Genomic DNA, 9,807 nt, shown 5'->3' with positions numbered 1-9,807 from the left:
AAAAACACAAGACTCTGTGACTGGAGGCTTTACACACTAAAAGAAAATTTTTGTTTCATTTTATTTATTTCACTGTTTCACACAAGAAAAAAAAAAAAACACCAACCAAACAACAGTAAAAGTTTATGCTGTATTGTTTTGGTTCTTTTGGACACAAGCTACAGCATAAATAAATATATTTATTATTATATTATCGAATTCAGACACTTCACCCTTTATAATTGACTGAGAAATATTAGAATCATAAGGTATACTCTTTAACATCACATAGTAATATTGTACCTTTGAGTGAATTTATTCAAGTCCTGTATACAGTACAGAAATTTTTGGCTTGAGGATGAACATGCCGCAACAGACCGCTAATATTCGTGATTTTGATTTAATTTCTCAGTTTCGAATGCATAACCAATTTTTTTTTTTCACTTACCTGATAAGATAAATATTTATATGCACTGCTCTTTATTTTTTTTTTTTGAGAAGCCCTTCAAAAAGTTGCCAAAGTATAATGAGACTTTAAAGATAGGTTTAGCTTATTCCATGACCGCATGTCACCTACCAACTTTTCATCTGGAGGGGATGTGTGTGGGAACAGCAAAATGTCCAAGAAGAATGCAGTTCGGATTGAGGAGACAAAATTAAATTATAGGTACAAAAGGGCCAAGTAGGAATAAAATACAGAAGAGGCCAATAGAATTTCTCAAATTTTATTTAATCAGTTTCAGTTTAAAGTCCTTATAAACTAAAAACTTGGTTTATATGGACTATAAAGTAAAACAGATAAATAAAACTGTAGTCCTTTATTTTGTCTAAATCCCTTATGCTTTTATTTGAATTCAGCAGGAATCATGTAACAATTGAACAGTTTCATTTATTCATGTAGCTGAGACTTTATTTAAACTTACATTATCTTCATTTACCACGCTACTTTCAGTTATTTACCTATTTATACAACTGGACAACTTTGACAGAAGAAATTTATATTTATTCATTTTGCTGACACTTTTCTCCAAAGCGACTTACAATGTCAATCTACTCTCAATTATTTACCCATTTTTGCTGGGTAATTTTTTATTGGACTAATTTAAGGTAAGTACCTTGCTCAGAGGTACTGGACCAAGAAACTGTATTTGAACCTGGGTCTTTTGGTCCTATGCTACCCACTGGTCCATAATGTATGTATTTATATGTGTGTACTGTAAATGCAGGGATACAACACAAAATAGTATTACTGCTATAGAGAATGAGTAAGAATTCATGAAGATAGGTTACAAAAAGTAATTCACAGTTATTATGCATTAAATCAAATAAAACTTTAACAGGGATGGCTGGCAGCATAGTGGTTAGTGCTACTGTCTTTGGACCCAAATGTTGCAGGTTTCATCCCCACCTCTGGCTGTAGTACCATTGAGCAATGTACTTATCCTAAATTACTTTAGTAAAATCACCCAGCTGTATAAATGGATAAAGAATTGTAAGCCTGTAACTGTTGTAATGGTAAGTAGCTTTGGAGATAAGTGTCAGCTAAATGTAAATTTGTGGTGATCCAGTGTTTGTTAGTGATGTCCAACGTAGATCTAAGTCTACAAGTAGAAGGTATGTAGTAAACACAATAGGAAATAAATGTAGTGAAATAACTTGAGCCTGTTTAATACTCATCAGACTACATTTATTCATTTAGTTGATGCTTTTCTCCAAAGCGTCTTAAAATTTGAAGGTACCTACACTTATTTCCCATTTAGACAGCTAGGTAACGATACTGGGGCTATTTAGGGTAAGTACCTCAAAGATGCTACAGCAGCAGATGAGATTTGAACCTGTGACCTTTGGTTCCAAAGGCAGCAGCTCTAATTACACACCATTTAAACTAATTTTACTCTTGTAGTGATGGAAAGGTGTTTGTAAAGTGCACCAATACTCATTAATATTACAGAAATCAGAAACCCGTTCATTACATATGAAGATTAATCGACTTGCCCAAATGGCCTGCAAAGAAATTGGTGTGAACTCAGCTGATTCCCAGTGATGACTCTGTTAAATGCATGAGAATGAAAAAATGACATGAAAACAAAACCCGGAGAGCAGTCCAGTGGCTCCCAGAATGCGACAGTTTGACATGTGCGGGACTTGCGCACTCGACCCACTTTGAAACTGGAAAAGTGTGACCGGTAGGTGGCACTATTCTATCCAATGAAATACAGCAGGCAGTGGATGTTAAGCTTTGTCACTTTTATCAAATAATCAATAAAGAAAATATTCATGGCGGGTGTGGTGGTGCAGCAGGCTTGGCCAGGTCCTGCTCTCTAGCAGGCCTGGGGTTCAAGTCCTGCTTGGGGTGCCATGGGATGGACTGGCATCCCACCCAGTGTGTGTCCCCTCCCCCTCCAGCACTGTACCATGTGTTGCTGGGTCAGGCTCCACTTCGCCGTGACCCCGCTTGGGACATGTAGTTTCAGACAGTGTGTGTGCGAAAATATTAATTAAAGGCTTGTTTTTGTCTGTCTTTATGACGAAGACAAACAACTTTTTCGGTCTGTATCGATCCTTGACCCCATTACAAAAGTGTGAAAGATCTCATCACTGAAAGACCACTGACTATTGCCTAAGGAATAGAACATTAGTGCCTCTCTTATGTTTTTAATCACAAAATCATATTTCACTCGATGTTGAGAATGATTTGAATTTAATTCACTTTAAAGCAAATAGAATTAATATTCAGGACACTCCCATTGCACTTGCTATCTGCTGTATACTAGACTTAGTATGCATGTTTTCGCTTTAAATTTTGTGCTGGATGAAAAATGCATCTGAAATGATTTTACTTTAATGTAGAAATTAATTGATGCTAATTTTTGGCAGAGCGAGGAGAGAGTCCATCATGGATATTACGTCAATGGATGACCTCACTCCTTACATGTACAGTACACACACAGTCTGAAACCGCTTGTCCCAAGCGGGGTAGCGGCAAACCGGAGCCTAACCTGGCAACACAGGGCACAAGGACACACCCTGGATGGGACACCAATCCATTGCAAGGCACACCATGCAGAACTCAACCCCCAGACACACCAGACAGCAGGCCCCAGCCAAACCTGCTGCGCCACCGCGCCCCCTCCTTACATATGCATTCACAGTTAAATAGGCTACTGTTCCAACATAAACTATTAGATACTCCAATTATTTTCTTCATATTTTCACATAACAGGTGTATTTTTAACTATCCATTTCATATGTAATTACTCCAATTATTTAGATTATCTAATTCATATTTACTGCACCGTACTGTTACTTCTTAGTACTTTTTACAGGAGTTACAGTCAATATTTTCTGTACAGTACACTGTTGGTAATGAAGCTTTCTTGACATTTCTGTTCATTGACTAATTACACACCGTTTAAACGATTGACATTAAGTGGGAATTAGAATGGTGTAGCCACTGAACTGAGAAATTCTCAGTCGTGACACAAGGAAACCTGCTGCAATTACTATGTGGGAAAAAATGTTATTTTCTTTACCATATGTATTTCTTGCAATATGACCAGATAATACTATTGTTAAATTACATGATTAGTGTACATAGCATAATACCAGAGCTGTATGAACTTGTCAATCATTGGAAAACCAAAAAATGCTAAGAAATGAGGACTACAGTGAGGCCAAGCCACATGGCATGAGGGTACAGCAGGACACATACCACAAGACACATTGAGAGTAAATAAAATAATTACATTTAGACAAGTATATTAGAATAAACAAATACATAGAGGCTAAAGAAATTGACAAGAAAAAAATAGTACAAACAGCTCAGCACCATTCGGACAGTGAGAGGACTCATTGAAGAGCTTAACGGCCACTGGCAAGAATGACCTCAGGTGACACCTCCTTGGGACAAGTCCACTCCACGGACCCATCTTTGCTGATGGTGCTCCTCTGTTGAGCCAGTGTGGCATGCAAGGGTGCGAGAGGCCGTCCATGACGGGCAGTAGTTTGTTCAGAGCCCTTCTACGTAGCACTTGTTCCAGAGAGTCGGGTGTAACTCCCGGGACCAAACAGCCCTCCTCTTTAGTTCACTCAGTCTGCTGCCATCGTCACCTTCAGCACCGCCGCCGGTCCGGCATACAACTGCACAAAGGACCGCACCGGCAACAGCAGACCGGCAGAACATCCGCAGCGGCAACCCGCACACTCCACAGGACCAAAGTAGGTAAAGGTGACTCAGGCCCTTGCTGTACAGAGTCCCAGTGCTGCTAAACCAGTATGCTGTTTGAACGCATCCCTGCCTAATCTGGACCTCCCCACAATCCACTAGCAACACAGTCCTCAAAGGAGTCACATATGAATATTGGGGACACGCATGTTTCAGCTTGCTTGAAAACGTCCCCTCACCGCTTCCCTCCTTGTTAGATTAAAATTTAAAAAAACTCTAAAAAGTCTTTAAACAACACATTCATGATTCATTCACTCAACAGCTCTATCGCTGCTCATTTCATGGTCCGTTTGAGGGGAAAAAACATTATTGGGAAATACAACAGATCCTGTTTATTACAGGAACAAACTGTCAAATGTCATGTTACTTTTTTTGGACTTTTCCTAATACTTAAAAGCTGGCGTTGAGCTTGGGGTTGCGCACTCCCGCTACTCGGTGACGGTGGTACGACCCTCGACGTCCACGTGCTTCACGTAAACGCGTGACGTCATTCCCCGGTTTCACCGAAGGCGGTGATGTGGACGTTCGAAGAGCGTAGTACAGTACACATTTTTTTGTATTCATACGCCTTTCAGTGGTAAAATACTATTTCCAGATATTCTACCGCTGCCTCACTCTCTCTCTCTCTATTGTACTATTTGTTAACTATTGACCTGTAGATAAATACGGTCTGCGTTTCTGGTGCACAACGATTGACATGATACTGTGTTAGTGCTGCTGGAGGCAGCCGAGAACTCGTTTTGCGTAGCGAAGCACTGCCTTGTATTGTGTGGTGAGGAGCTAGCTGCGTACCTGCGATCTTCTTGTTCCACTTTTTGTGCACTGTGTGTGTCTGAACTTTCCTTATCTAGCTAGGTGAAGTGCTGTATTTTATTACTGTGAAGTGCAGTGCTCCCTCAGTCCGACAGCGACTGTTTCTCCTTGTTGAGAAGCTCGCTGCGTGGCCAGCCGTTCCACTCTTAGCATAAATGGTAGAAGCTGCTTTGTCGCGCTCATCGCGGCGTTCCGCGCGGCTCCCCTCCGCTTCCGTCCCAGCAGCTCGCACCGTGTGATCATCGAAGCGCTCGTTTCCAGCGCGTTACTCGCTAACCGAGCTGCTTACGCAGCTGACTGTTAAGGTCCGCCGGGTGGACCCAGCAGCAGAAGCGATGTTTTTCCGGGGACTAGGCGGCGGGACGTGCCGGCCGTGACCCACATCCGTCGGCCCGGCGGCGCAGCTAGTCGGAGCACCGCAGCGAGGCCGCTCCCCGCCGGAGCTCGGCTTGTCCCGCCTTCCCGCAGGGCCACACCGGGAAGGAGCAGCCCGAGAGCCCCGCAGTCGTCCTTCGTCTTCGGACGCTTCCGTCCTCTGACGGCCCACTCACTGGTTCTGATCGGCTCGGAATCATGATGCCGGTAGGTTCGCCGTGTGTGTGTGTGTGTTCGTTCACTTTGGGCACTGAGTGCGGGAGAGCTGACCGGAGTCACATGCCTCCGCCAGCGAACTGTGATTTGTACCGTTTCTCTGTGTCCCCTGGACCTGGATCCCAACTCCTGTTCCTATCCGCTTTCCGTTACATCGCTCTTCAACTCATGCGTTCAACCCCTGTGGGATCATGGCTATTCGCTACATGATGATTACTACCACCTTGTTGTTATATCAACATATGTCGACTGACTCGGTTTGGGGGCTTTTTTTTCCCCCTCGTTAGCGCCCCAGTCCAGTCGCTACTTTTGCCAAATAACTTTTCCAGTGGAAGCGCTGTTGTGGAGTAAGAAAGGTCAGTTCTGCGTGTTTTCGGATGGCGAAGTGTTTGCGGGGAGGGTCTCTAATTAGCGGCGGCCGCCTGACCCACGCATAACATAACCAGGTTAACTAGTTAGTTAGTTTCACGTTGCCAGGTAGGCCTTGTTATATCGCAGTGATGTTTTTCCTAATAAAACATCTGTTTACACTGGGAGACACAGGAGCGTCCGCTTTTCCACGACGGTGGAAGTTGCCCGTGTTCGTTACGCGTCGGCGTTGTCGTTACGTGTGTCACGTGACACCCACCTGGTCCCTTCTGGACAGTTCTTTTTGCGGCGTGACTCCTGGTGACAAGTTGTGGCGGTTTCCTGGCATTTTCTGCTCTCCGCTGGCTCTGGGTCCTCCTCTTTTTGTTAACGTACTGTACAGGTTCTCGCTTATTTGTTTATTGAAAAGGAGCTTCATCTTCAGTCGACAGTGTCAGACGATATTTGCTTTTAACGGACGTTTTGCCGTCAACAATTGAATATCAGTCAGTGTCTGCTGAGACTGAGTTAGCGGAGCGGCTGTGTTTATATCAGTCTGACTGGATAATGACGTTTTCCGTTAACTTTTATTGTAACGCAACTTCACAAATGTTATCCACTTAACTTTATTAGTTTATATAAATATGGAGAAGTCTTCTAGTTAGCATTATGACCGGATATTTGGGGTCCTGCTGGTTGCCTCACCTAAGGCTAAGTACCGAGATGACCGGAACTGTTAGCACGCGCAAAAGCACGAAGGTTCTCGATTCTGGCTCCGATGTGGTGGAACGACCCCCCCCCCCCCCTCACTCAGAACTGCTGAATCTCTGTCCACATTTAAAAAGGGTCTTAAAACTCACCTTTTCTGGACTGACTTCTCCCATGATCTTGTAAGTTCATGATAATGTGTAAATCTTCATGCTCAGCCTGTACCTGAGAATCATTCGTGTTGAACAAGGGATAAACCTTCACGCAGCTACTCCTGTAAATGTAACAGAAAGGTCGCTCATTTTGTGTGCGATATTTGTAGGGTTTTTGTGTTCAAGGCAGACAAAGTACCTGTTTTGTGCACTGTGCATAACGTAAATGTTTGTTTAGATATAAAAGGATTATTATTAGGAATTGTTAATATTCGGATAAACTTCTGTAGTTACTCGTGTGATGTACGTTGGTTCAAATGGTGGAAAGTAACTGTACTTAATCACGCATCTGCATCGAAATCTTTCTGATGATCATGTAACGCACACGTTGTATTTTCTATGAGATGTGTGTTGCTTTGGAGAAAAGCATCTGCTAAATATACATGTATGTAAATGTAACTGACTAAAAGAGTGAGGTGGGTTGAAGTTGGCAGTTGTTTGAAATCCATTAATTGATGAGTTTTTACTCACTGTCACTGGCCTCACTTGACCTGTAGGCTAGTTTCCACTGATGCTTGGCTGCAACCATCTGACTAGTGCTTTCAAGTCCACTTTGTCATGTGTACATATCACAGATGTACATCACGCAATGAAATCCGTGCTTGCGTGTCTCTCACACACTGTAAAATTTAAAAATACATACTAGGCAATAAATACAGACTGCAAATTCAACATCAGATTAACAGAAAGCAAACGCTGTATGGTTTTGGAATGATTACTCATTCTGATGGACATAGGTGGTGGTCCTCTTTGTATTCCTCACTGGGCTTCATACCTGAAATACTGGGGTAGTTCAGGCTGTTTGCGCCTTCCTGGGAAATTTTATTTTTGACCACCAAGTGACATAGTGCTGACTTGACCTGTCACCATGCTAAATTGAGCAAGGTAATTAGCCCCATTTTAAATTTGCTTTAAATCTAAGCATTGGCTGAGACAAGAGTGTAGCAATGCTGGGGAAAGTAAACCTCGTGATGGGTGAAGCCGTTCCTTTCCGGGGCTTACGGTGAACTTGGTGCCCTGTCCCGATCGCTGCTCTCACCAGTTCCTCATTTGTTTATGGAAGTTGATAAGATTATCAGATTTTCCCCATCAGAGTCAAACTGTGGTTCTAAATGTAGTGTTTGCTTGCGTCAAGCCAGCAACAAGAAGGTCACGCATGTTATCCGAGACCTAGACGCCATGACCCCTTACATGGTTAAACTATTACTGTTGTGGGCCATTAAATACGCTGGCAGAGGTTTGCTGTTGTCTTTTTTTTTTTTTTTTTTTTTTTTTTTTTTTTTCTTCAGTGAGTTTAGAAACCTCTCCTCTAAGTAAGGTGTATTTACAGGTTCCATAAGTCCTAGCTTTTCTCTTGGAAGTAAGGACGTGATTATAGGATTGTACCATCTAAATAGTGTTTTATGTTGAGGTTGTGTTTCCGACTGATACAGCTGTCATTACCAATGTTTCCTTTGTATATTGTTGAATTCCTTAACAGTTTTACATCAAACCAGACTTAATCTGTAAGTTGTCTCTGTTTTAAAAGGCATGGTTGTCATTGTAGAGATGTATTTCAGTTTAAATGTAATTTAAAAATTTTTCTGTTATGATTATTATCTTGAGATTATGGGGATAGTTTCTGCACAGTTTAATTCAGTTGCTGCAGGAGTGACAGTTCTTACCTGATCAGTGATGCACTGTCTCAGACCTCTGACATTTGCTTTCTGGTAAAATATTTATTGCCCTTTTACCTGTTGTTCAGTCTAAAGAATTTTTCTCTTTAGTCAAGGTTCCACTTAACTCATTTGTGTATGATATTTGTATTTTAGGGTTTTTTGGTGTTCACTGTTATGACAAAGTGCCTGTTGTGTGCAGTGTGCAAAAGGAAGGTTGATTAGTAAAGCAAAGCTGTGAAAAGTACTCCTTTAAGTAATCGTTGCTTTTTGTTTCCTCTCTTGTGGAGGTGAGACAGCAGGGCAGGGGTGAGGGGCTTATGTGAGTGTTGGGGTGTCTTGTAAGAGTTGCAGCAGTGATTTCTGAGTGATGAAATGCTGGGCCTTTCAGGTCAGAACGGGGTGGTGTGCTGACCCCTTCAGGAGACCTTCTCGCACAAACGGGGATCTTCTCCCGTCTTGACTGTTTGCAAAGCACCATGGCATCTGTTTGCTTTCCCTGCTTTTTTTCCAGGACCCCCAGTTACTGTGCAAGGCATTAATTGTGAATGCTACCTCTTAACCAAGTGCATGCATCACACAGGATTGTCAAGTAGACACCTAGTTGTCAGATATGGCTATTTGTGGGTAATCTCTAGAACCAGGTTGAACTTTTGACCCTGCAGTAAGGTTAACAGGCATTTGCAGTAGCTGTCCTATTTGACTTTTCTGTCCCATGACTGTGCATGTTAATGTACTTAAGTCTGCACCTCTTTCCAGGATTCATAACATTTACATTTCCTTTTCATATGACTGGTGATTGCTGTTGCAGAGGGGCAGTATAAATGCTATGTTTCAGGTCAATGTACTCTCATTTGGTTTTTGAGGAACTATGTTGTGCAATAGAATAATTTGTTGTTAATGTTGGGATGATGTCTGCAACTCCACAACAGTTTTGTGGATACAGCAGATACACCAGTTCAGAAGGAACTGGTAGAATTCTTCACCGTAACACAGATGTCAGCTTTTACGTTGTGTTGCACACTGCCTATACCTCAACACATACCACACTCCTCTGTGGTAGAGGAGCTTGCGTTGTTTGCTCATAGCATTGAAGCATTCACTTCATTTGTAAACCTGGGGCTTTCGGGCTGGTGCAGAGTTCTCAAATACATTGCATTTGCTCATGCTCTGAGCCTTCATATAGATGGATAAAAACTGTTGATCCTGAGGGAAACTGGTATTCTTGTTTACCCTATTACTGAAATGTTATTTAGACTGATTAATGTTATGGGCT

General features: G+C 42.2%; 1 protein-coding gene across 1 annotated transcript in view; it reads left to right on the top strand.

Annotated features, from left to right (window-relative positions):
• The first annotated feature begins 4,613 nt into the window (after nucleotides 1-4,613).
• ppp1r13ba (protein phosphatase 1, regulatory subunit 13Ba) overlaps nucleotides 4,614-9,807 on the top strand; it is a 43,988-nt gene continuing 38,794 nt past the window's right edge. Inside the window, exon 1 of the mRNA XM_018727645.2 lies at nucleotides 4,614-5,599. Within this exon, the coding sequence (XP_018583161.1) occupies nucleotides 5,591-5,599 (9 nt within the window). The 5' untranslated portion in view covers nucleotides 4,614-5,590. The remainder of the gene's footprint in view (nucleotides 5,600-9,807) is intronic.

Source organism: Scleropages formosus, chromosome 15 (assembly GCF_900964775.1).
Source record: "Scleropages formosus chromosome 15, fSclFor1.1, whole genome shotgun sequence".
NCBI lineage: Eukaryota > Metazoa > Chordata > Actinopteri > Osteoglossiformes > Osteoglossidae > Scleropages > Scleropages formosus.
Note: the sequence above shows the minus strand (reverse complement) of the source record. Positions and strands in the feature narration are given on the sequence as shown.